At 55.8% G+C, this 26,074-nt stretch overlaps 2 protein-coding genes across 3 annotated transcripts; both read right to left on the bottom strand.

The window, feature by feature from the left end:
- Positions 1–845: 845 nt before the first annotated feature.
- On the bottom strand, positions 846–11,075 carry NCAPH (non-SMC condensin I complex subunit H). Of its 2 annotated transcripts, none has more exons than XM_059490836.1 (17): positions 11,021–11,075; positions 10,452–10,542; positions 10,090–10,182; positions 9,041–9,179; positions 8,532–8,650; positions 7,362–7,551; positions 6,661–6,752; positions 6,008–6,195; positions 5,159–5,304; positions 4,831–4,937; positions 4,535–4,657; positions 4,190–4,297; positions 3,215–3,373; positions 2,739–2,837; positions 2,459–2,547; positions 1,807–1,882; positions 846–1,292 (listed from the first exon to the last, which is right to left on the bottom strand). In XM_059490836.1, exons 3-17 carry the CDS (start codon positions 10,135–10,137, stop codon positions 1,233–1,235), a joined length of 1,743 nt encoding a protein of 580 aa, XP_059346819.1. In that variant the 5' UTR covers positions 10,138–10,182; positions 10,452–10,542; positions 11,021–11,075; the 3' UTR covers positions 846–1,232. The 2 variants fall into 2 exon arrangements, with proteins under 2 accessions (XP_059346819.1, XP_059346818.1); XM_059490835.1 differs by having other exon boundaries at positions 2,459–2,544; positions 11,021–11,074.
- Positions 11,076–17,242: 6,167 nt separating this feature from the next.
- TACR1 (tachykinin receptor 1) lies at positions 17,243–25,089 on the bottom strand. The gene is made up of 5 exons (XM_059490916.1): positions 24,692–25,089; positions 21,294–21,488; positions 18,694–18,844; positions 18,045–18,241; positions 17,243–17,537 (listed from the first exon to the last, which is right to left on the bottom strand). The coding sequence occupies exons 1-5, from the start codon at positions 25,087–25,089 to the stop codon at positions 17,243–17,245; spliced, it is 1,236 nt and encodes a 411-aa protein (XP_059346899.1).
- Between the last annotated feature and the right edge of the window lie 985 nt (positions 25,090–26,074).

Raw genomic sequence — 26,074 nt, forward strand, 5'->3', positions numbered from 1 at the left:
AGAAAAAGCAGAAAAATCCCCCGGTGACTCATTTTGGGCCAAAAAGCCGCGAAAGCAGCAGCGGGGGGAAGGCGGCAGCGGCTCCATCCCGGGTGGGGAGGGGGTGAAGGAGCCGCCGAACCCCCCCTAACCCACGATAAACTCGGGGGATGGGTGAAAAACCCGAGAATGGGGGAAACAAACCAGCGAAAAGCCCCGCTCGGGGTTTTAGTCCCGGTTTTTGTCCGGAGCTGCGGGAAGGGGGCCCTGCCTCAGTTTCCCCTCCCTCCCGGTCCAGCCTTCCCAGCTCTGTCGGCGCTGGGATGGAAGGGATTTCAGGGATAAATAAAGGGATTTTAGGAACAGGTTTCAGGAATAAACGGGATTTTTAGGAACAGCTTGGGTTTCAGGGATAAATAAAGGGAGTTTAGGAACAGATCGGGTTTCAGGGTCCCGGGGCCAGCTGAGCCCCCCTGGAGCACAAATCCCTGGAATAACAGTCCCTGGAATATCAACCCCTGGAAGAACAATTCCTGGAGCATCAATTCCTGGAAAACCATCCCCTGGAGCAGCGATCCCCGGAGCAGCAGCCGCCTCTGGAATTCCCATCCCCTGGAGAAATCCCGGGAATGGCGAGGGAGCGGCGCGGGTCAAGGGAGCTCCACCCCCAGGAAAAGCAGGAACGGAGTTCCAGGGGGTCTCAGCAGGAGGAGACCCCAGAACTGATCCCATTCCCACAATTCGGCTCCTGGATCCCATTCCCTGCTGCTGCTCCAGGCTCTGATCCCCGCATTCCCATTTTTTCAGGGATTTGTCCCTGTTTGCTGCCCCCACCCCACTCCGGGGTTGTTCCTTCCAGGCCCCTCTCCAAAATGTGCAAAATTTATTATCCTTGAAAACAGTAAATAAAGGGAATAATCCCAGAATGGAGGGAATGGGGGCCAGGAGTAACAGTCAGTCCAAAAACTGGGAATTACAGACTGGGAAGGACACAGGGACAGACAGAATTTTGGGACAGACAGACAGGAAATTTTGGGATACAGAGAGGAAATTTTGGGACACACAGAAGAAATGTTGGGACACACAGCAGCCTGGGTTCACAGTGAAGTGCAGGAATTTCCAATCCCAGGGAAAAGCTGCTGGATCCTGGTGGGATCTGTCCAGCCAGGACATCCCTGAATCCCAACCTTCCCAGGGATTTGGGATTCTGGGATTTCTCAGCATTCCCTGCTGGATCTGCAGTGGCTCCAGGGTCAGTCCCCCCCTCTCACCAGGATATCCGACAGCTCCTCGGTGCTCTCCAGCTTCAGGTTCTGGGAAGGAAAAGCTTTGGAATGAAATCCCCTGGGATGAGGCTTGGGAACAACCCCAGTCCCTCCTGCCCTGCCCAGGGGCTTTTCCAGGGAATCAGGGCAGAGCAGGAATTCATTCCCTCATGGGTTGGAGTCTCCATCCCTGCAGGAATTCCGAGGAATTCCTGGCTGTGGAAGGGATCCCGGTGGGGATTGGGCACGTTGTGACCTTGGAGGGCTTTTCCAGCCTCAGGAACTCTGGGATTTTGGGATTCCGTTCTTATCCAGAGTCCAGAATGCTCGGGATGGCTCTGAGGGACAAACCCTGCACGGGCTGCGGATGTTCCCATTCCCTGGCAAAACTGGGAATGAGCTGCATTCCCTGGAATCCCCGGGGTGGGTGGGACAAACTGCATTCCATGGAAAACCGGGGATGGGTGGGACAAGCTGCATTCCCTGGAATCCCCGGGGTGGGTGGGACAAGCTGCATTCCCTGGAATCCCCGGGGTCAGTGGGAATCTCTCCCTGCCCTCACCTTCTCGTTGGCCAGGTGCAGCAGGGACACGAAGGCCAAGGGCACCGACAGCTCGGTGGCCATGGTGGGAGGGAGCCTGAGGAAAAGCGGGATCGGGATCAGAGCCTGGAATGCCAGAGCAGCCAGGAATGCCCAGAGCAGGGACTGGGCTCTTCCCTGGGACACCCTCAGGGGTTTGCCCTGCCCTGCTCCCAGTCCCAGTCCCATCCCCATTTGGGATTTTTCCTATCCCATTCCCATCCCAACATCCAGAGGGATTTTCCCTGTCCCATTCCAATTCCCATGAAGGATTTTTCCACTCACATTACCATCTGGGATTTTCCCTGTCCCATTCCCATTATTCCTATCCTGGATTTTCCTATTCTCATTCCCATTACTCCCATTCCCATTCAGGATTTTCCCTGTCCCATTCTTCCTATTCCCATGTGGGATTTTCCCATTCCCATTTGGGATTTTCCCATTCCCATTATTCCCATTATTTCCATTTGGGATTTTCCTATTCCCATTCCCATTCAGGATTGTCCCTGTCCCATTATTCTCATTTGGGATTTTCCCATTCCTGTTATTCCCATTCCCATTTGGGATTATTCCCATTCCCATTATTCCCATGTGGGATTTTCCCATTATTCCCGTTATTCCCATCATTCCCGACCTGTGCCGCAGGTCCTTGATGAGGTCACTCAGGCTTTTCTCCCCGGCCACCTTCACGTCCGTCCCCTCCCTGGCCTCCTCCTCCTCCTGCTGGGGAAAATCCAGGAATGCAGAGCCCCAAATTCCAAGGAAAACCCCTGGGAACCTCAGCCCGCTCTGGCCAATGGGAAACTTGGGGCTGATCCCATAGAATTGGGGTTCATCCCCATGGAATTGGGGCTGATCCCAGGAACTGGGAAGGAACCCCTGCAGAATTCCCAGCAGGAATTTCCCTTCCTGACCTCTCCCTGCTCCGTCAGCAGCTCCCACATGTTCCTCTTGAGCCTCCTCATGTCCATCCTCTTGGCTGTCCTGGCGTACTGGATGGGGATCTTGTGGACCTGAGGGGGAAATCTGGGATTATCTGGGATCATCATCAGGATCATCATCGGGATCACAGCCACAATGCTCAAAATTCCTGATTTTCCACGGGAATAACAGCGAGCGTGGCCTTGCTGCCAATCCCAGTGTTTAATCTGGGAATTGTTCCTCTGGGAATGCCACTCTGGAACCACGGGGGGAGGGGGGGGGGTCCTGGGATTTTTAACCCTGGAGGTGCTGAGAGGTTTTTGCTCCAGCCCAGCCCAGGGATGAACTCCCTGTCCCAGGGAGAAGCTTCCAATGCCAGCAGGAATTTCCAGCCCAGTGCTCCCAGTCCCTCCCGTCATTCCCAGTGCTCCCAGTCCCCGTTCCCAGTGTTCCCAGTGCTCCCAGTGACCTTGGGGGGCTCAGCAATCAGCTCCAGCTCCCCGCAGCCGGGGCCGTTGCCGCCGTTGATCCCGGGGTGCTCCGGAGCCTCGGGATGAGCCGGGAGCGGGAGCAGCCCCGCCTGGCCTGGGAATTCTGCGGGATCGGGATCGTCATCGCTGTCAGGAACCTGCCAGGGGACACGGGGGGACACCAGGGTCACCTGGGGGGAGCCAGAGGCAGCAGGAGCCGCTCCGGAGGGTGGGAATTCTTTCCCGGCTTCCCCGGGGGATTGGGGTTATCCCCACGCGGAATTGGGGTTTACCCCATGGGATTGGATTTATCCCCATGGAATCTGGTTTGTCCCCATGGAATTTGGTTTATCCCCTTTGGATTGGGGTTTATCCCCTTGGGATCAGGGTTTATCCCATGGAATTTGGTTTATCCCCATTTACTCCCACGTGTTTGGGTTTATCCCATGGAAGTGAGGTTTATCCATGAGATTGGGTTCATCCCCATGGAATTGGGGTTTATCCTCATTGGATCGGGGTTTATCCTCTTGGAATTGGGTTTATTCCCATGGGATTGGGATTTATCCCATGGGAATGGGGTTTACCCCATGGGATTTGGTTTATTCTCATGGCATTTGGTTTATCCACATGGGATTGGGGTTTATTCCCATGGAATTTGGTTTGTCCCCATGGAATTTGGTTTATCCCCATGGAATGTGCTTTATCCCCATGGAATTGGGATTTATCCAATGGAATTTGGTTTACCCCCATGGGATTGGGGTTTACCCCATGGGATTTGGGTTCATCCCCATGGAACGGGGCCAAGGCTGAAGCCAAGGCAGCTGCAGGGAGCAGAAATCCCAAAGTTTTCCCACCCCTGGGAATGTCCAGGCCAGGCTGGACGCCAGGAGGGCCCTGCAGCTCCCACTCCTCCCCTCAGGAATTGCCTGGCCATGGATTGTATCCCAGCAGGAATTCCCAGTCCCAGGCTGTACCTGCAGGGCAGGGCAGAAGTTGGAGGTGTCGTTGGGGTTGTTGTAATCGTAATCCTCAATTCCAGCCTCGCTGTCCAAGGCTGCCTCTGGATTCAAGCTTGGGCTGAGCTGGGGGAAAACATTCCAAAACATTCCTGGGAAAAGCCTGGGCCTGCCTTGGCCCTTCATCCCCCTTTTTGCCCTTCCAGGAGGGTTTGTGGTGAGAGCAGAACATCCAGAACATTCCCAGGGTTTGGTGAGGACGGGTTTGGTGTTGGGAATGACTCCCTGAGATGATTCCCTGCAATGACACCTTGGGGTGATTCCGCAGGACAATTCCCTGGAATTCTTTTTGGGAATTCTCACCTTGACGTGGGGCTTGAGGAAGAGCTGCCCCAGGCTCTTGGGGTCGTAGTTGAAGTCTGCAGGGAGCGTGGTGCTCCGGCTGTTCTGGCTCTCCAGGATGGATTTGGCCAAAGTTGTGGATGCCTGGGAAGGGGACAGGACAGCTCCATGGAAAAACGGGAAGCTCCACCAGTTTTCCATGGAAAAACAGGGAGTGTTTTGTCTGGGAAGGGGCAGGGTGGGAGGTGTCCCCCAGGACACGCAGCTGGAGCTGCCCAAATCCCAGGAATTCTGTGGGAAAAGGGCTCTGGGGGCACCTTGGTCTTCTGGAAATGGGCCTGGAAGTCGATGTCCTCCTGGAAATCCAGCTCGAAAACCTTCCTGGGAACCCTCTGCCGGGAATCCTTCTCCAGGCCTGGGGCTGCTGAGGGACACCAGGGAAAAGGGGAAAGGAAAAGCTCGGAATTCCAGGATTGAGCCCTTCCTAGCCCAGAATTCCAGGATTGAGCCCTTCGCAGTCTGGAATTCCAGAACTGAGCCCTTCCCAGTCTGAAATTCCAGGATTGAGCCCTTCCCAGCCCAGAATTCCAGGACTCCAGCTGCTCCCAGCCCAGAATTCCAGGTCTCCCTGCCCCAGGCACTCACGGGGCTGGCGGGGCCGGAATCTCCAGTGCTCGGGGCCGGCCCACATGGCGAGCACGCGGGGGCTGAAGTAGGAATATTCCCCGGGATTCAGGGACACGTGCAGGCTCATGGTGCCGATGTCCCCCTCTCCCAGGGCAGCTCCAGTGCTGGAAAAACATGGCAAAGGAATGGCAGCAGCTCAGAATTCCATTGGCGTTCCTGGGGTTTGTTATCCCTGCTCAGAATTTCTGAGATTTCTTATCCTTGCTCAGAATTCCCTTGGCACTCCTGGGGTTTGTTATCCCTGCTCAAAATTTCTGATGTTTGTTATCGCTGCTCAGAATTCCCTCGGCATTCCCGGGATTTCCTCCCTGGCACTGGGAATTCCTCATCAGAAATGGGATTTCCTCCCTGGCACTGGGAATTCCTCATCAGAACTGGGATTTCCTCCCTGGCACTGGGAATTCCTCAACAGAACTGGGTTTTCCTCCCTGGCACTGGGAATTCCTCATCAGAACTGGGATTTCCTCCCTGGCACTGGGAATTCCTCATCAGAACTGAGATTTCCTCCCTGGCACTGGGAATTCCTCATCAGAACTGGGATTTCCTCCCTGGCACTGGGAATTCCTCATCAGAACTGGGATTTCCTCCCTGGCACTGGGAATTCCTCATCAGAACTGGGATTTCCTCCCTGGTACTGGGAATTTCTCATCAGAACTGAGATTTCCTCCCTGGCACTGGGAATTCCTCATCAGAACTGGGATTTCCTCCCTGGCACTGGGAATTCCTCATCAGAACTAGGATTTCCTCCCTGGCACTGGGAATTCCCCCGTAACCCAGCCCAGCTCCCACCCCTGGCTCCAGCCCCACCTCTTGCTGTGGCCCAGGGAGTCTCTGTTGGGCTGGAATTCCCGGTGGCTCCTGTCGCTGGCCGGGGATTCCGGCAGGAATTCGGGCTGGGAGGGGGCCCAGCCCTCGCCCTCCTCGCTGTCGGGATCCAGGTTGGGGTCGAAGGCGTGCTCGCTCCTGCGGAACTTCTCCAGCAGCGCCGACACCGACTGCAACACACCAGTGCCCAGCCTGGATTGGGGATCCTGCCTGGACTGGGGATCCTGCCTGGACTGGGGATCCCGCCTGGATTGGGAATCCGGCCTGAATTGGGGATCCCGCCTGGACTGGGAATTCCCACCTGGATTTGGGATCCTGCCTAGATTGGGAATTCCCAACACAGATTGTGGATCTTGCCTGGATTGGGAATTCCCAACATGGATCGAGAATGTGGCTCAGGAACCCCTAATCTGGCTCTGGAATTCCCACCTGGCTCAGGAATCCCTAATCTGGCTCTGGAATTTCCAAACTGGCTCAGGAATCCGTGTTAGGAATTCCCACCTGGATCAGGAATTCCCATCTGGCTCTGGAATCTGGCTCAGGAATTCCTACCTGGATCAGAGATTCCCAACCTTGCTCTGGAATTCCCAACCTGGCTCTGGAATTCCCAACCTGGATCAGGAATTCCCACCCACCTCGTTGTGGGACTCCTCATCCCCCTTGGTGAACTGGAATCCGGCCAGGGAGGAGCAGATCCGGCGTTTTTCCAGGCACGGGGCCAGCAGGGCTGCAGAGAGGGGGGATGCAGGTGAATTCCTGGGATCCCAGCAGGAATTCCCACCTGGATCAGGAATTCCCAACCTGGCTCAGGAATTCCCAACCTGGCTCAGGAATTCCCACCTGGATCAGGAATTCCCAACCTGGCTCAGGACCTCAAACCTCCAAAATTCCTGCACAGGATCCCAAATTAGGATGGGGGAGAGTGGAGAGGGTAATCCGGGAATGGAGGGGGGAATTAGGGAATGGAGAATCCAGGAATGAAATTCAGGAATTCCCGCCTGGCTCTGGGATCCCTAATCTGACTCAGGACCTCAAACCTCCAAAATTCCTGCACAGGATCCCAAATTCAGGGATTCCCACCTGGTTCTGAAATCCCTAAACTGGCTCTGGAATTCCCACCTGCCTCAGGACCTCAAACCTCCCACATTCCCAGTTTTCCAGCAGCCTGGAAAATTTCCAGTTTTCCATCAGTTTTCCAGATCCCGGGGATGCAAGCGGCGAGCAAACACACAGGAGAAGGAGCTGGGTAAGGGAAGGAAAAGCAGGGGAAAGGGCTGGGAGAGGCCAGGAAAGGCTGGGAAAAGCAGGGAAAAGCAGGGAAAAAGCTGGGATTCACCTTTCAGACCCGGCACGGTGACGGGGTGGGAGCTGGGCAGGGCCAGGCTCTCCGAGGAGGGCAGGGGCACGAGCTCAGAGGGGAACAGGAGGCGGCTCTGGAAGCCCCGGGAGCGCAGCCCCGTCAGGAAAATGCCGGCGGAGCTGCACTCGTCAAACGAGGCGACGGCGCGCTGGAACAGGGGATCCACCTGGAAAAACGGGAATCGGGGAATGGGAACCCGGGAATGCAGAGGGGAATCGGGGAATGGGGATAGGAATGGGAACCCAGGAATGGGGAGGGAGATCGGGGAATGGGGATGGGAATCAGGGAATGCAGGAATGGAGAGGGGACTCAGGGAATGGGGATGGGAATGGGAATCCAGGAATAGAGAGAGGAATTAGGGAATGGGAATCCAGGAATGGAGAGGGGAATTGGGGAATGGGAATCCAGGAATGGAGAGGGGAATCAGGGAATGGGGATGGGAATCCAGGAATGGAGAGGGGACTCAGGGAATGGGGATGGGAATGGGAATCCAGGAATAGAGAGAGGAATTAGGGAATGAGAATCCAGGAATGGAGAGGGGAATTGGGGAATGGGGATGGGAATGGAGAGGAGAATCGGGGAATGGAGGTGGGAATTAGGATGGGGGAGTGGAGAGGGGAATCAGGGAATGGGAACCCAGGAATGGAGAGGGAAATTAGGGAATTAGGGAATGGGGATGGGAACCCAGGAATGGAGGGGGGAATTAGGGAATGGGGATGGGAATCAGGGAATAGAGAGGGGAATCAGGGAATGGAGAGGGGAATCGGGGAATGGGGATGGGAATGGGAAGCCAGGAATGGAGAGGGGAATTAGGGAATTAGGGAATGGGGATGGGAACCCAGGAATGGAGGGGAGAATTAGGGAATGGGGATGGGAATCAGCTATGGAGGTGGGAATCAGGATGGGGGAATTGAGGGGAATCAGGGAATGGAGAAGGGAATTCAGGAATGGAGGCGGAAATTGGGGAATGAGAATCAGGGAACGGAGATGGATATTGGGGAATGGGAATCAGGAATGGATCTGGGAATGAGGAATGGAGGTGGGAATCAGGGAATGGGGATGGGAATCAGGGAATGGAAAATCAGGACAGAATGGCAGGGAGGATGAGGAGCAGGGCAGGGAGGATGAGGAGCAGTCCAGGCCCACCTCAGGCCTCTGGCTGCCCTCGGGCACGTTGATGTTGCTCAGGTTCTGCTCGATGGTTTTGCAGCTTTGCTTCTTCTTTGGCTGAGCCTTCCTGGCAGCCTCGGGGGCTGGGCTGGAGTCTGGCATGGGAAAAGGGACAAATTCCACCTCAGAAGGGCTGGGATACCCCAAAGGAGGGAGAAAACCTGGAATTTGTCCAGCAAACTGCAGCGGGCATTGGAATCCCTCAGGATGTGTGGGCACCAGCAATGTTCTGCTGGCTTTTTATGGATTCTGCCCCTGTTTGACCCCAAAGTGCAGCCTGAAATCACTGAGTGACAGATGAAGCTCTTCCTCCCACCCCTCCCTGCTCCAGCATTCCAGGAGAACCCATCTGGGACCTCCCAACCCTTGGAAAACCCAATTAATCCAATGAACCCCAAAGCGAAAAACGTAGAGACTCCCCCCGATCCCGGCTCGGAAACGAGGGAATCCCCGGGGATTTGGGGAGGAAAAGAGGGAATTCCCACCTTCCTGGGGGCCGTCTGTGTCCTGGGCAGGGGGGGGCTCCTTGCCCAGGTGGCCCAGGACCCTGAAGGTGTCGGCGTGCACGGAATCCACGCGCATGGCGTAGATCTTGGCGCTGGCGTCCAAAGTCCCAGCTGCCACCTGAGGGGACAGGGAATTCACAGCTGGACAGGGAAACCCCAACCTGGGACAGGGAATTCACAGCTGGACAGGGAAACCCCAACCTGGGACAGGGAATTCACAGCTGGACAGGGAAACCCCCAGCTGGGACAGGGAATTCACAGCTGGACACGGAAACCCCCACTAAAATTTTTAACCCTTTTTCTTGCATGATAAAAGCCTTACAAATGCTAATGCTCCTAAAGCTGAGTAAAAAGGGAAATAAGGAATACAATTAAAAAAAAAAAAAAAGAGAGAAGTAGAGAAAAATCTTCTCAGCCTGTAGCACAAACAAGACTCCTCGCTCCTTAATAAACTGAGAATTAATTATCTAAAAAGTAGTGATAGACCCAAAGCTAGTAATCTGAAAAATAGATGTAGAAATTTAGATTAGAAATTTAGATGTAGAAAAATAGATTAGAAATTTAGTGAAAAAAGAAGAAATGTTTTTAGAAAGTTTTCATTCTTTCTGTGTGATTCTTTTTACAGATAGTTGTATGTTAGTTAATGAAATTTTCTCTTCTTTATTTTTAAGTAGAGGCCTGCTTTTCTTATTCCAAGTCACATCCCACAGCAGACACCAAAGAAAATGTATTTTAATAAAAGGAGTGAGAAGAAGCTGAGAAGCAAGAAGAAGATGATAAGGAGCTCTCTCCAAGGCTGTAACCAAGGAGACCAAGAGAAGAAAGATAAGAGATGACCGCCTCAACAGCAACGTTGGCTTCTGATTGTGATAACGTGAATTATTACATCTGTATTGTCTCTCCCTTCATGTGAGAGTGAAAATGGAGCACAAGTTTTTGAAACACCTCTCAGCTGCCCCATCTCTGGGTCAGAAAAGGACCTGATCCAACAGAAATGAAGCAGCAGCAGCAGCAGGGACCCCTCTGACCTGGAAGTTGGTGAGCTCCGAGTTCTTCTGCTTCAGGATGTCGGTCATGTAATCGATCAGGTGCAGCCCAAAGGCGTTCTTGGTGGTGATTTTCTGCAAGAAAGCACCCAGAGGAAAAAGCTGGGACCCTTCCCCTGGCCAGGGACACCCCCGGGGCCCAGCCATGGGACGAGAGGAACGGGCAGGATAAATTCCCACAGGAACTTTTTCCTGGGATTGCCCAGAGATATTCCAGAAGCGTGTCCACAGAGCCCGTGGCCCAGCTGGGACTAGACACCCCTTTATGGTCCCTTAACCTGCCAAACCCCACTGCTGAGGGGTTTTAAACCCCGCAGGGCCCGAACGCGGCTGCCCTGACTCACGTTCTCGGTGGAGAGCTTGATGCAGGTGCTGTAGTGCTCCGAGATCTGCGCGTTGCTCCATTGGGGCAGCGGCGGCTGCCAGCTCTCGGTCCTGCGGGACACAGCGGGGTCGGTACCGGGGCTCTCCCCTCAGCCGGGACACAGCGGGGTCGGTACCGGGGCTCTCCCCTCAGCCGGGACACAGCGGGGTCGGTACCGGGGCTCTTCCCTCAGCCGGGACACAGCGGGGTCGGTGCCCGGGCTCTCCCCTCAGCCGGGACACAGCGGGGTCGGTACCGGGGCTCTTCCCTCAGCCGGGACACAGCGGGGTCGGTACCGGGGCTCTCCCCTCAGCTGGGACACAGCGGGGTCGGTACCGGGGCTCTTCCCTCAGCCGGGACACAGCGGGGTCGGTACCGGGGCTCTCCCCTCAGCCGGGACACAGCGGGGTCGGTGCCCGGGCTCTTCCCTCAGCCCCAGCCCAGCAGGATCGGTGCCCGTGCTCTCCTGCCCAGCGGGATCGGTGTCCGGGCTCTCCCCTCAGCCCTGCATTCCCCCCCCTCGGCCCGGGCATCGCGCACCGGCCCTACCTGAGCGATGGGGAACCGAGGCCCTGCAGCGACGAGTCCACAGCCCGGGAGCGGCGGCGCTGGCGCCTCTCGCGCTCATCGTCATTGTCGGGGCACTCAGCGAACACGGGGGTGCCGGTGCTGCCGGGGGCCCGCAGGGTCGGCGAGAGGAAGGCGGCGGCGATGGCGGCAGGGCTGGGGCTGCAGGCAGCCATGGCCATGGCTCCGCGCTGCGCAGACAGCGAGCCCGCCATCCCCGGGGCCGCGCCCCCTCCGCGCCTTCCAGCCAATCAGCGCGCGGCGCGCCCGCCCCCGAGGCGGGTTTGAACGGCGGCGCGCGCCCAGTAACGGTCGTGAGGGTGAAGAGGGCGGGGCTTCGCTCTGAGGGAGCCGTGAGGGGGCCGGCGAAGGGAAGGGGCGGCCTCGCCATTTCCCCCGTTTTCCTCCAAATTCCGGTACCGGAACGGGGTCAGCGGCCTCCGGTGCTGCTCTGGAGTCCCCCCAGAAGGAGGAGGAGCCTCCAGAGCCACGCCGCTAACCCCGGAATCGCTGAGGTAATCTCGGAATCTTTGGGATCACCGAGTCCAAGATGGGCCTGATCCCCACCTTGGCACTGAGTGCAACATCCAGGCCTTCTCTTCCAGGTGGGTCCCGATATTCACTTTGCCCTTCCAGGTGTAATTCCCACATTCCCTGTCACTCTCCAGGTGTAATTCCCACATTCCCTGTCACTCTCCAAAGTGTGTTCCTACATTCCCTGTCACTCTCCAGGTGTAATTCCCACATTCCCTGTCACTCTCCAAGGTGTGTTTCCACATTCCCTGTCACTCTCCAAGGTGTGTTCCCATATTCCCTGTCATGTATTTCCCACATTCCCCGTGACCTCACTTGGCTCCAGGTCCCACATCCCTGGGAGACGCTCCTGGGGGAGCCCCGCGCTCTGTGCCTGAGGCAAAGCTCCACCAGGAGGGAAGGAAATCCATGGCTTTTCCTTCTGGAGCATCCCTCGTGCTCTGGGAGCTTTAGGAAAAATTTGGGCTGGCCTGGATGTGCCAGATCCGTCCCCAAAGCTTGGGAATTCCCAAAGTTTGGGAAGAGGGATTTGACTCCACGGGGAGCAGGAGCTTTTCCGGCGTTCCCAGCCGGAATTTGGGATTTAGGGATGCTGCCGCTGGGTGCCGCCGTTTTTCCCGGCGGTTTTTCCCGGCCGAGCCGCTGGATGGAGCAGGAGGAAAAGCCGTGGATTGATCTCCGCAGGAATGGTTCCCAGAATTTCCCCTCCACGCACGGAGCAGCCAAGGGGTCACAGAACCGTGGAATTGTTGAGGGTGGAAAACACCTTTGGGATCATTAAATCCGAGCTCCAGCGCGGGATGGAGCCGCGGGATCTCCCTGGGAAAGGGGGAAAACCTGGATTTAGGGAATGGTGTCCCTATCCAGGATATTCCAGGCTGCCGGGAAGGGCTGATCCAAGGAAACACCACCCAGCCCTGTCCCTAGGACGGGAGTGACAGCTGGGTTTCCATAGGACCCCTTCCAAACACAGCCATCCATCAGCCAAACAAGGACAATCCCATTTTTCCTAAGGAATGTGTGGATTTAGGGTGATCCTTAACCCCCAAATCCCAGTTTGATTTTGGCTCTGGAGTTGAGCTTGATCCACACTTGGGTTTTTATTCCACACACAACTATGCATCAACCAAACAAAGAAAATCCCCTTTCCTCATTTGAGCCCTTCCTGGGCTTAATTCACAGTTGAGTTTTTATAGAACCCATTCCAAGCACAGCCATCCATCAACTGGAACCAAACAAGGAAAATTCCATTTTTCCTGAGGAATACGTGAATTCAAATCCCAGTTTTATTTTGGCTCCATCTGTTCCTCTGGAGCCAGGCCCCATTCCTGCCAGGACGGAGCAGAAGGGATCTCAGCTCTGCCTTCATCCAACCCCAAAAATGGCAAAGGAATCAACGCTTGGAGCCTGGAATCTCCTTGGAAGAGCAGCCTGGAATCTCCCTGGAAGATTCCCAAACCTGGAGGATCTGAACCCCTTTGGGGTTTGCTTGCCCCCTGATAATGTGGGGGCTGAGCAATGGGGTCGGTGCCTTCCCTCGGCTGCTCCAGGATATTTGGGAGAGGCTGGAAAATCCCCAGCTGGGTTTGGGATGTGTTTTCCTGGGAGCAGCCCCCGCTTTCCCTGGCTGCTGTAAACAAATCAATCTCTGCAGCTGAGCCCATCCCGGAGGAGACTCCAAGGAATTCTGACAGGTTTTATGCCCGAATAAATCATTCCTGCCCTGGCAACCGCATTGGATTTTCCCCCGGCATCAGCAGGAGCGTTCCCGGATGGAAGGGGGAATTGAGGGAATGGATCACTGTGACAGCAATGGTACAAAGGGCTGCGTTCTCTCCCTGGCTCCAGAAATCCCTGCCAGGACTCCATTCCCAGCTCCCCACATTCCCAAAATCCTGGGAGGATGTGGGGATGCTCCTGGGTGCAGGGAGAGCTTTCCTTTGGGAGCTGCTGGGAATTTTCCAGCTGGGCTTGGGAAGGGTTTGGGAGGATTTGGGGCACCAGAGTGTTCCCCAAGCTGTGGGGTGGGAAACTTGGGAAAAGGGGAGGGAATGGGGATTGGAGACTTTGCCTGGAATGCTCAGGGAATGGGCAAGGAATGGGCAGAGAATCCCACCCTGGGACCAACTGACCATTCCCTGGCTATTCCCTGAATGGAGCCTGGAAAAGGCCTCGGATTTGGGATTTCAGGGCATTCTCCCCCTGTTTTCCCCTTCCAGGGCTGTGTCCATCCCCTCCGGCCGCGGCTCCAGGGCCACGAGGGAAAGCTCAGGAGAGGGAAAGGGGTTGGATCTTTCCAGGATTTCATTGGGAAGCTCTGTTCTGCCTGGCTGCTGCACGCCTCGCTCGCATCCAGCTGGGATGGATTCTTTTCCCTTTAGTGGGAATGTTCTGGAAGAGGCTGGAGTGTCACAGACCTCAGGGTGGCCCCAATCCTTTCTCCTGGCCCTCATTCCCTGGGAATGGCCCCAATCCCTTTTCCCTGCCCCTCATTCCCTGGGAATGGTCCCAATCCCTTTTCCCTGCCCCTCATTCCCAATGAGCAGTGAGGATCTGATCTCTGGTGCTCTCATTCCCTGTGTTTTATCCCCAGTTATTTTGCCACAAATCCCAGAATTTCCCAGAATTTTGCTGCCCTGTCCAGCCTGGCCTTGGATACTCCCAGGGATCCAGGGGGAATTTCTTCCTAAAAAATCCTGGCTAGAGCGTGGATCCCCCAGGATGCCTTAAATCCTCCTGCATTCCCTCGGTTGCTCCAATGAATAATTAATTTCTAATTAAGCCCATCCTTGTGGAAGCAATTCCTTCTCTCCCCTTTTCCCTTCCTTCCCTCTGGAACTCCCGATGCCCAGGAGGTTCCTCAGCCCTGGAAGCACCAAATCCAATTGAATTCCTCATTTCCCACCCCAAAATTCCCACCCTGCCTGGGCTGGTTCCTAATGGCTGCTGCTGGCAGCTCCTGTTCAGAGCTCAGTAATTACCAGGGTAATTAACGCTAATTACTGCTGGGAACAAGCTGGAATTCTCCACCCTCCAGGAACCCCAAATCTGCCGGAATCTGCCCCAAAAATGAAACTGGGCATTCCTGAAAATCGTGAATTCACTTCCATGCGGATGTCCTGAACCCAAATCGTTCCTCCCTGAGCTCTGAGTTTTTGGGAAGCATCCCAGAGCCCCCGGGTGCCATGGAAACCGCGGGATCCACCCCAGGAGCTGCCTTGAGTTCCCGGGGTTTTTTATTTTCTGGGATATTTTGGACTTGGCATTAAGCAAACATTTATGCAAAACGCTGGAATGCATCCATGGAAATGAGGCTGAACCAGAGAGGGAATTGAGCAGGATGGGCTCACTCAGAGCTGCAGATCCCGCTTGGAAAGCACCAAAACCAACAAAATTTGGGGGTTTTTGCGGTGAACCCCAATTTTGGGGGGTTTCCCATGGAATTGGAGATGGAGGGATAACCCAAAGCCCCAGGAATGTGGAATTCCCTTTCCTTGTGTGGCTGAGGGGGAGTTTTGTGCCTCATTTTATGGGGTGGGGGTGAAATTCCCCATTAGGGACAGGGCCGTTAAAGGGATGGGATGATGCTGATGGATCTGTTGGAATCTGAATCCCAGCAGGAAGGGATAATCCCAATGAAGGAAACGGCTCCGTTGGGATCTGAATCCCACCAGGAAGGGATGATCCCAATGAAGCAAACGGCTCCGTTGGGATCTGAATCCCACCAGGAAGGGATAATCCCAATGAAGCAAACGGCTCTGTTGGAATCTGAATCCCAGCAGGAAGGGATAATCCCAATAAAGGAAACGGCTCCGTTGGGATCTGAATCCCACCAGGAAGGGGGATCCAGCCCGGCGTTCACAGGAAGCTCAGCCAGGAACATGTGGATATTTATCTCTCCTTTTTCCCACATAAAATCACCGATGGAAAACCAACAGCCGGAATTTACTGGGCCTGTGGGGTTGAGCTGAGCCCGGGAAAGCTGCTTTAATTAAAATCCAGAATTCCAGTCGGCTGGAACTGCCAGCAGGGGCGAGATGCTCCTGCAATTCCCACCTGGAATATCCTGCTTGGAAAAGCACGGAGGATTGTGTGTTCCCCGCGGAGCAGCGGGATTTGGGAAGCCCAGCCCGGGAGATCCATCAGGGACACCAGAAACACCAGGAATCACCCAGAGAATGGAGCAGCTCCGAGCCCTGCTCGTGCTCCAGGAGGGATTCATGAATTTCCATGATTTGGGAAGCAGTGCTGCGCTCCCAGCCCTGAATTTGAGGAGGAATTTTGGGAATTGTCCCTTTTCCTGTTTCGGTGACATTTCAGGGCAAACCCCTCCCACTGAGGGTGCCCCAAACCCATCACCCATATTTTTTATGGAATTTAATGGAATTTTCCCACCTCTTCCCGCTCCCACCCCTCCTCCCCTCATTAAGGGATAACGAACCATTCTCCACATCAAAGGAATATTTATCCATGAAAATCCACGCTGGGACAATCCCGAGACACTTTGGGAAGGACGGTTGGGTTCCCTCTCTCTTGGGATGCTCCAGGCGAAGAACCTTCCAGAAAGTTCCTTCCAGCTGCTGCCACCCCGAATTCCCCAGGGATGTCAGAGTCACAGGCATGGGATTTGGGGTGGATATTCCACAGGAAAGGGATTTGGGGTGGATATTCCAAGGAAAAGAGGGATTCCCATGCTAAACTTTGCATTAGAATGGTTGTGTCCATCTTTCAGCTGGACACAGGATTTTGGGGCAGGGTTTGGGAAAGGAATAAATCCCAAAATCCCAGAATCCCGGAATGGGGAAGGCTGGAAGGGCCCATGGTGGGTCGTGAAGGCTGAAAATCGGAATTTTTTCAGATTATGGTGATTTTAATGGGAAATAAACCCCGGGAGCTCCCAGGCTGGGCTCTGTGACCTCACACCAGGGCTCCAACAAGGACACGGAAATCCCAAAAAACCCAAATCACATCATTCCCTGTGGGAACGCTCCGCAAACAGCGGATCCTGCGCTTCCCTCCTGCAACGCTCGGCCATGAGGAGCCCTCGAGGGACAGAAAATAAAAACAACAATAAAGGCAAGGATGGGCGGGGCAGGCCTTGTATCCACAGCAATCCCAGAAAAACGCTCCGAACAATGGGAATGGCTCCCGGATGGATCCTTGGCTGCGGCTTCCAAAGGCGCCGCTGGATCCTTGGCTGCAGCTTCCAAAGGAGCTGCGGTTCTTGTGCCAAACAGACCCAAAGCAGGGCCAGACCTGTCTGAATCCCAGAATCTGTGCAGTGCTGATGATTCCCCATGCTGCTGGAAAAAGCCTTTTTGGGATTTTGGATTCAAGATCCCCCTGCATATCCAGCAGGGAGAATGAAATTAAGGATGGGAGGAGAGAGGTGCAGGATGGGGTCGTTTTCCATGGGGTGGGATGCACCGAGAGGTCCCTCCTGCCTCGCAGAGGGCACGGATGCGCCAGCCAGCGTTGGAATTCTGAGGAAAACCCGGCTCTGTCCCGTTCCTGCATCCCCTCCATCTCCAGCCAGGCAGTGAAAACATTCCTGATGTCCAGCCCCACAACAGAACTCATCCCAAAGAAAAGAGACGGGAAAACAGCACGAGAAGCGCCGGCACGGCACAAGCAGGGCGGTGACACCGAGGTGGCGCTGAGGGGACGTCCCTAGGTCAGGGTGTTGGAGTAGAAGCTGAAGCTCTCGGAGACCGTCTTGGAGTCGCTGCGGGAGGAGCCGTTGGAGGTCATGTCCAGGGAGAGCCGCTCGGCCCGGCTGGGCTCGTCCAGCTCCTCATCGGCCGCGCCGAGCGCCGAGGCCACGGTGGTGGTGTCCATGCGGCTGAGCTTGGACACGGAGCTGTGCGTGTGCAGGAAGCGCGCCGAGCGCAGCTCCAGCCCCTCGTACTCGCCGGCGCTCACACACGGGCACCAGCGGAAGGCGTGCTTGAATCCCACCCGGAACCTGGCCACGGGGACGGGATGGACACGGGCATGGACGGGGAAAGACATGGGAATGGGATGGAGATGGACACAGGAATGGGATGGACATGGCCAAAGGAACGGGATGGAGATGGCCAAAGGAATGAGGAAAGACATGGAGATGGCCAAAGAAAAGGGGAGATAAAGCTGAGCTTTTCTAAACATGACAAAATTGCCATCTTTCACCGAGGAGAGGAAAAACCCGCCAAGAAATGAAAAATCTGTCAAGAAATGTGAAAAACCCCTGAGAAATGGGAACCCCCTGAGAAACGGAAAATCTGCCATAAACTCCAATTAGGAGTTGGGATTGTTTCAGTTGCTGTTTGCCCTCAAAACCCACAGGGATTAGGAAAGACTCCAGGTGAGAATTGTGCCACCCCCACCCCTGCTGGAAGTGGCAGAGGGCAGGACAGAACCATCCCAAAACAACCCCATCCCTCCTCTCCACTGGGACCCCGCTCCGCGTTCCCGAGCTGCGCGGCGCGCCCACCTGTCGTTGAGGCAGCAGTAGATGATTGGGTTGTACATGGTGGAGCTCATGGCCAGCCACATGACGGCCAGGTAGACCTGCTGGATGAAGCTCTGCACGTACCACTCGGGCCGCAGGTACTGCAGCGTGAAGTAGACGTGGTAGGGCAGCCAGCAGAGCGCGAAGGTGCACACCACCATGATCATCATCTTCACCACCTGCCACGGGAGAGAGCCATTCCTGCAGCCATCCCAGCCTCGGGAATGGCCTCTGAGATTGGCCAGGAGTTCTGGATCCAGCCCCTCCTAGAGTTCCTCATCTTCCTCTTGGTCAACACATGCTCATGGTTTGGGATTGGCCAGGACTTCTGGATCCAACCCCTCATGGAGTTCCTCACCTTGTGGAGATTGGCCAGGACTTCTGGATCCACCCCCTCTTGGAGTTCCTCACCTTGTGGAGATTGACTAGGAATTCTGGATCCACCCCCTCCTGGAATTCCTCTGCTGCTAGTACCACAATCTGATTTTCCCAACCCTAATTCCATTTGGGATGGCCTTGGCGGGACTGGATTTCGTTTGCCTCATTCCAGAGGTGTCTCGGTGGCTCCGGAGGAGGATTTTGTGGAGATTGGTCAGGAATTCTGGATCCAGCCCCTCCCAGGGTTCCTCACCTTCCTCTTGGCCGACACCTGCTCGTGGTAGCGGTCGGAGGAGTCGCCGGGGATGGCGCTGGCCCAGAGCGTGCGGCCGACGGCGGCGTAGGCGCAGCCGATCACCAGCAGCGGCAGCAGGTACAGCAGCACCGTCATGGAAAAGTGGTACCTGGAAAAAACCGGGATAATCCCTGAGGATCCAGCAGGATGGACATGGAGAAATAGTGGGACCTGGAAAAAACCAGGATAATCCCTGAGGATCCAGCAGGATGGACATGGAGAAATAGTCGGACCTGGAAAAAACGGGGATAATCCCTGAGGATCCAGCAGGATGGACGTGGAAATGGTGGGATCTGGAAAAAATTGGGATAATCCGTGAGGATCCAGCAGGATGCACATAGAGAAATGGTGGGACCTGGAAAAAAAACAGGATAATCCGTGAGGATCCAGCAGGATGGATGTGGAAATGGTGGGATCTGGAAAAAATTGGGATAATCCGTGAGGATCCAGCGGTTCAGTCATGGAAAAGTGGTGGGACCTGGAAAAAACTGGGATAATCCCTGAGGATCCAGCATTAGGAATACCATGGAAGTGTTGGGAATGCCATGGAAGCACTGGGAACAATGTGGGAGCACTGGCATGCCATGGAAACTCTGTGAATGCCATGGAAGTGTTGGGAACACTGTGGGAGCACTGGGAATGCTGTTGGAATTCTGGGAATGCCATGGATCAGTGAGGAATTCTGTTAGAGAGGAATGGTTTTAATGGAAATCCAATAATTCCGGGTTTAAACACAGGAGGGGATGGAGGCTTCAACCCTGCGGAAAATCCTGGAAAATCCTCTCTTCCCTAAAATCTGAGTCCACAAACGTGGCTGGTGCTGGCTTGGAAAACTTCCCAAATCCTGCCTGGTTAGCAGAAATTTCATTCCCAAGGCTTTGGAGCCTCTGGGTGCAGTTTTGGGCTCCAATCCCAGCTCCTGCATCTTCCCAAGGATTTGGACTCCAGCCCTGCTCCCGCTCCTCCTCCCAGGAGCTGGGGTTGAATCTCAGCTCCAGAGGGTGAAAGCGGCTCTGGGAATTCTGCAGGGATCGGGGCTGCTGCTCGGTACCACAATCTGATTTTGCCGGCCCTAATTCCATTTGGGATGGCCTTGGCGGGGCTGGATTTCGTTTGCCTCATTCCAGAGGCGTCTCGGCGGCTCCGCAGGAGGATTTTGTTGCGGTTCCCATGGAATTGCGGATCCTCAGAGCGCCGCAGGAATGTCTGGAGGAGCTGCGGGATAACGTCAGCAGCGCAGAGCCCCGTTCCCAGAGGGGTCTGGGCTCCAAGAGCCGTTCCAGACAGCTCCAGGAATCCTTTGGGATCCAGGCATGGAAAAGCACTGGGAATTGCTCTGCCTGCAGCATTCCCGGGATCGCAGCACTCCGGGAGATTTGGGGTTTGAAGCTGGAAGGGTTTAGGATCTGGTGTGGGATGGAGGATGCCGAGGATGGAGCTGCCACCTCCTTTTCCCTGGGAATCCCAGGAATGTTGGCGTGGAAGGGGCATCCCTGAATTCCCAGGGGATCCAGGGGCGGCTTCTCCCTTCCCTCAAAGCCCCAAATGGAATTCCTGATCCCTTTGGGAAGCAGGGATCGATGTCCAGCTTGAATCCTGCAGAATTCTCAGCTCTAGCTGAAACCAGGGATGTTTTCCAGGGAAAAACCAGCTCTGGAACACCAGGGCTCTGCTCCTCAGAGGTTTTCCAAAGGAATTCCCCCCAGAAGTGTTGGAATTCTCCTCTTTTCCCTGGTTTTCCCCCTGTTTTCCCTGGGAGCTGGATAAAGGATGGAATTTTTCCTCCTGACGCCACAAATGGAGCAGCTGCCACCGGAGCATTCCCAGAATATCCACTCTGAGGCCATGGAGCGGGGAAGGGCCAGAATGGCACCTCTGGAATGACCCAAACACCTGCCCCGAGTTATTTAGGGCAGGAAAATCCCATCCCGGGATCTGCTCGTGGCATTCCCGAGGACTGGAGACGCCACTGAGTTCCTCCCAGTCCCCAAATTCTTTGGGATTTGCCATCCCAAAGCTGCCAGAGATCTCCTTTCCCAGTTTTCCCAGTTTCCCAGAGCATGGGATGCAGATGCATTGTGGATTTAACAGCCCCGTTTTCCTTTGGGATCAGCCTTTGGAAAATCCACCAGAATTATCCATCCTGGGAATATTCTGGGATGGAAGGGGCCCCCGAGGATGGACTCTGGGAATGAGGTGACAAAGGACACGGGGAGGGTTTGGCACTGGCCTGGATCTGACACCTGGCCCGGAATTCCACAGCCCCAATTCCTCCCTCCTCAGGGCTGGAGATCACAAACTCCTTTTTTATTCCCTTCTTTATTTATTTCCGTTTTAAAATCCCTTTTTCATTCCCTTTTTCATTCCTCCCCATCCTTTTTTTCCTCAAGTCCTGACATTTAACTCCCCTTGGCAAACCATTCCCAGACCCTTTGGAAATTCAGGACTTCCCTTCCCTTCCTTTTCCCCCTTTTTTCCCCCCTCTTCTTTTCCTCTTCCCCCCCCCCCTCTTTTTTTTTCTCTTTTTTTGCCGCCCCGGTTTCCCCGTTCCCACTCACGCTTTCCCGGACTCGGCTCCTCCGGGCTCCGGCCACTCCACGAGGCAGACGAGGCGCCCCGGGAGCTCGGCAGTGACGGAGAAATATCCCTGGGGGAAGGCGAGCAGCAGCGCCAGCAGCCAGATCAGCCCCATCACGGCCTTGGTGGCCGCGGCCGAGAGGCGCGGCCGGAGCGGGTGGATGATGGCCATGTACCTGGGAGGGAAAAACGCGAATATCCTGGGGTAAAATCACGGGGTTCTGGGTCTGGGAACAGTGGGAATTGGGGCTGGAAAATCCTGGGGTTCTGGGTCTGGGAACAGCAGGAATATGGCCAGAAAATCCCGGGGTTCTGGGTCTGGGAACAGCAGGAATATGGCCAGGAAATCCCGGGGTTCTGGGTCTGGGAACAGCAGGAATATGGCCAGGAAATCCCGGGGTTCTGGGTCTGGGAACAGCAGGAATATGGCCAGGAAATCCCGGGGTTCTGGGTCTGGGAACAGCAGGAATATGGCCAGGAAATCCCGGGGTTCTGGGTCTGGGAACAGCAGGAATATTGCCAGGAAATCCCGGGGTTCTGGGTCTGGGAACAGCAGGAATATTGCCAGACGGATGATGGCCACGTACCTGGGCAGGAAAAATGGGATCATCCAGGGAAAAATCCTGGGGTAAAATCACGGGGTTCTGGGTCTGGGAAAAGCGGGAATTGGGGCTGGAAAATCCTGGGGTTCTGGGTCTGGGAACAGCAGGAATCAGGGATGGAAAATGCCAATGTTCCAGCTTTGGGAACAGCAGGAATTGGGGCTGGAAAATCCTGGGGTTCTGGGTCTGGGAACAGCAGGAATCAGGGATGGAAAATCCCAATGTTCCAGCTTTGGGAACAGCAGGAATTAGGGATGGAAAATCCCAGGGTTCTGGGTCTGGGAATAGTGGGAATCAGGGATGGAAAAAGCCAGAGTTCCCTTTGGGAAAAGTGGGAATAAAGGCTGGAAAATCCCAGAGTTCTCTTTGGGAAAAGGGGGAATCAGAGCTAGAAAATCCCAATGTTCCAGCCTTGGGAACAGTGGGAATTAGGGCCAGGAAATCCTGGGGTTCCTTTTGGGAAAAATGGGAATTGGGGCTGGAAGATCTTGGGGTTCCCTTTGGGACCAGTGGGAATCAGGGCCAGAAAATCCCGGAGTTCTCCAGCTTTGGGAGCAGCGGGAATGGGAGTTGGGAAATCCCGCTGTTCCCTTTGGGAAAAGCAGGAATACAGCTGGAAAATCCTGGAATTCCAGCTTTGGGAGCAGCGGGAATGGGAGCTGGGAAATCCCGGTGTTCCCTTTGGGAAAAGCAGGAATACAGCTGGAAAATCCTGGAATTCCAGCTTTGGGAGCAGTGGGAATGGGAGCTGGGAATTCCCAGTGTTCACTTTGGGCAAACAAAGGATGGGGTGGGAATTTGGGAGCCGAGGGAGCTGCCAGGCCCTGAATCCTTTGGGATTTTCCTGAGGCACTTCCCGCAGTGCCAGCCCCATCCTGAATTTCCTGCCATTGTCCCGAGTGTTCGGAACAACTTCCGTCTTTTTTTCTTTCGTGCCCAGGGCTGGAGCAGCTCCAGGGCAAGGAGGGGATGGAGACACTTCCAGCAAAAATCCCGCATGGATCTGTGATGGATCCCACAAAAAATCCCATTGGGGAGCCTCTGGATCCTGGGAAGTGCCCGGGGCTGGGCTGGAGGGGTTTGGGGCAGGGATTGGGAAGGTGGTGCTGGGTGGGATTTGAGGTCCTTCCCAATCCCAGGACTTTGGAAATACAAGGCTTTTTCCATGCTGCTTCCCTGATTTTTGGTGAGAGTTGGGAATTCCATCCTGGCTGTGACTGGATTCCCAACACAGCTCTGCCCATTCCCATTCCCAGTTCCAGCTCTCCCCATTCCCATTCCCAGCTCTCCCCAGTCCCATTCCCAATTCCAGCTCTCCCCATTCCCATTCCCAGTTCCAGCTCTCTCCAGTCTCAGTTTCAGCTCTGGGAATCCTCCCTCCCAGGCCCCTGCAACACTTTCCTGCTTTTCCTGCCTTTCAGCTCCATTGGCAGCTCCCAGCCACAGGAAAAAGAAGAATTTTCCCGATGTTTGGATGGGATTTGGGGTTTGTTCCCTTCCCTGTTCCTGGCTGGAATTTGGGATGCAGTTGGAGCTGCAGCTTCCGGATGGGAGCCTGGATGTTTTGGGAAAACCAAGCATCTCCTCAGGGTTTGCAGGTGCAGGAAGATTTTTTGGGAAGGCTAATCCTGAAAAAATTCCAGCCCCAGCCTCCCAGACCTCCCTGCTTTACTGCAGCTTCCCTGGATTTCTCAGGGTGGATCAAAGGCTGTAAATTGAATTATTCAGCCCAAAAAGAAATCCCTGGAATTCACCCCAGCCCCAAAGGGGCTTTTCCAGCCGATCCCAAGGATCATCATGGAACAGCACCATGGGAGAGGCACTGGAAATATCCCGGCTTTTATTGATGATTGCCTCAATTCCCGTGGATTTCAGGGAGAGGATTTGGTGACAGAACCAAACCTGGAGCTGGTTTTAATGCCCAGGGAGCCTCACCCACCCCAGCCCTGCTTCCCACAGGGAGTCCCGGAGGCAGCGGCTCCAGAGGCGCTGGAAAAGGGCAGGAAAAGCGTCCGGGCCCCAGCCCGGATCCCTGCCAGAATTCCCGTTATTCCCTGGGAACAGGAGAGGGCAGAGCCCGGCTGGCTCCGGGAACGGGGCCTTGGAAAAATCCAAAATGCTCGGAGGGAGCCACGGGATGAATCTGGAGCTGGGATCTGTCCTGGGGCTTGGGGGGGAAAGAGCCCTGACCCCAAATTCCTGGAGAGGGACGGGACATCCGGGGGGTTCTGGGGATTTGGGGTCCCCCAGTGCCACTGGGATCCGGCTGATCTTGGGAGCGTGGATCCAGTGAGATCTGGGATCGTGGATCCAGTGGGGTCTGGGATCATGGATCCAGTGAGATCTGGGATCAGGGCTCCACTGAGGTCTGGGATCATGGATCCAGTGGGGTCTGGGATCATGGATCCAGTGGAATCTCAGATAACAGCTCTAGTGGGATCTGGGATCTGGCTGAGCTTGGGATCACGGCCCTAGTGGGGTCTGGGATCACAACTCCAATGGGATCCAGGATCCAGCTGAGCTTGGGATCACAGTAGGATCTGGGACACGGCTGAGCTTGGGATCATGGCTCCAGTGCAGGAACTGGGCAGGGAAAAACCAACCGTGGTCACTGACCTGTCCCCATGCTCTGGCCAGGAATGTCCCTATCACTGACCTGTCCCCAACTCCAGCCAGGGATTGATGACCCCACCACTGACCTGTCCCCAGCTCCGACCAGGACTGACCCCACCCCTGACCTGTCCCCAGCTCCGACCAGGACTGACCCCACCCCTGACCTGTCCAGCGCGATGGCCGTCATGGAGTAGATGCTGGCGAAGACGGCGGCGATGGGGAAGAAGTTGTGGAAGCGGCAGTAGGCGGCCCCGAAGTACCACTCGTTGTGCACGGCGTAGCTGAAGTTGACCACGGTGTTGAGCGCGGCCATGGAGGCCTCGGCGAAGGCCAGGTTCACCAGGAAGTAGTTGGTGACCGTGCGCATCCGCTTGTGCGCCAGGATGATCCACATGACCACGGCGTTGCCCACCACGGCCACCACCACGATGAGCGCGTAGGCCGCGGCCCACAGGGCCACCTGCCACGGCGGCTGCACGAACGGGTTGGACCAGGACTCGTTCAGCGACGCGTTGGGGGGCTGCGCCTCCGGCTGGGCCGCCAGCGGCGGGGACTCGTCCATGGCCACGGAGATGGGGTGAGGGACCAGCAAAAGTGGGGTGCGGGACCTTCTGCTTAGCAAAACTGGGGTGCAGGGACCTCTGGATCAGCCAATTTGGGATGCAGGAACCTCCTGATCAGCCAATTTGGGGTGAGGAACCTCTGGATCAGAAAAATTGAGGTGCAGGACCTTCTGCTCAGCCAATTTGGGGTGAGGGAACTCCTGATTGGCAAACTGGGGTGCAGGACCTCTGGATCAGCAAAATTGCTCAGCCAATTTGGGGTGAAGGACCTCCTGCTCAGCAAAATTGGGGTGCAGGGACCTTCTGGTTTAGGGTGCAGGGCACAGCCAATTTGGGGTGCAGATCCCTGCTGGTTTAGGGTGCAGCAGGATCAGTGCACAGCCAGTTTTGGGGTGCAGGGCTCTGCTGGCTCAGCCCCTTTGGGATGCGTGGCTGCTTCGGGGCATGGGCACCTCCCGGTTTGGGGTGCAGGACCCGTCTGGCTCAGGGTGCAGCGGGTTTGGGGTGCAGGGCTGGCTCAGGGTGCAGCAGGTTTGGGGTGCAGGACCCGTCTGGCTCAGGGTGCAGCGGGTTTGGGGTTCTGGTCCCTCCGGTGTCCGGGGGCAGCTGGAGCCGGGAACGCGGCCATGGCACGGCTGGCTCGGGCTGCGGGTCCGGCCCGGTTCGGGCTGCGGGTCCGGCCCGGTTCGGGCTGCGGGTCCCGCCCGGTTCGGGCTGCGGGTCCGGCCCGGTTCAGGGTGCGGGTCCCTCTCGGTTCGGGGTGCGGGTCCCTCCCGGTTCGGGGTGCGGGTCCCGCCCGGTTCAGGGTGCGGGTCCCTCTCGGTTCGGGGTGCGGGTCCCTCCCGGTTTGGGGTGCGGGTCCCTCTCGGTTTGGGGTGCGGGTCCGGCCCCGTTCGGGATTCAGTCGGGTCGGGAAGCCGCCGGTTCAGGATGCGGCTCCTCTCGGTACCTGCTGCAGGCGGTTCGGGGTGCAGATTCCCCGCT

The sequence above is a fragment of the Ammospiza nelsoni genome, chromosome 30 (genome assembly GCF_027579445.1).
Source record: "Ammospiza nelsoni isolate bAmmNel1 chromosome 30, bAmmNel1.pri, whole genome shotgun sequence".
Taxonomy (NCBI): domain Eukaryota; kingdom Metazoa; phylum Chordata; class Aves; order Passeriformes; family Passerellidae; genus Ammospiza; species Ammospiza nelsoni.

Bases quoted from the DNA above. Each gene is read 5' to 3' on its own strand.
- NCAPH (XM_059490836.1), bottom strand. From the start codon at position 10,137: ATGACCGACATCCTGAAGCAGAAGAACTCGGAGCTCACCAACTTCCAG. The intron at 5,305-6,007 runs GTGGGGCTGGAG...ATGTTTTTCCAG, and splicing joins TCCCTGGGCCACAGCAAGAG to CACTGGAGCTGCCCTGGGAG. The intron at 4,298-4,534 runs GTGAGAATTCCC...GTTTTCCCCCAG, and splicing joins TCCTCAAGCCCCACGTCAAG to CTCAGCCCAAGCTTGAATCC.
- TACR1 (XM_059490916.1), bottom strand. From the start codon at position 25,089: ATGGACGAGTCCCCGCCGCTGGCGGCCCAGCCGGAGGCGCAGCCCCCC. The intron at 18,845-21,293 runs GTGAGTGGGAAC...GGTTTTTTCCAG, and splicing joins GGAGCCGAGTCCGGGAAAGC to GTACCACTTTTCCATGACGG. The intron at 18,242-18,693 runs GTGAGGAACCCT...CTCCCGTGGCAG, and splicing joins AGGTGTCGGCCAAGAGGAAG to GTGGTGAAGATGATGATCAT.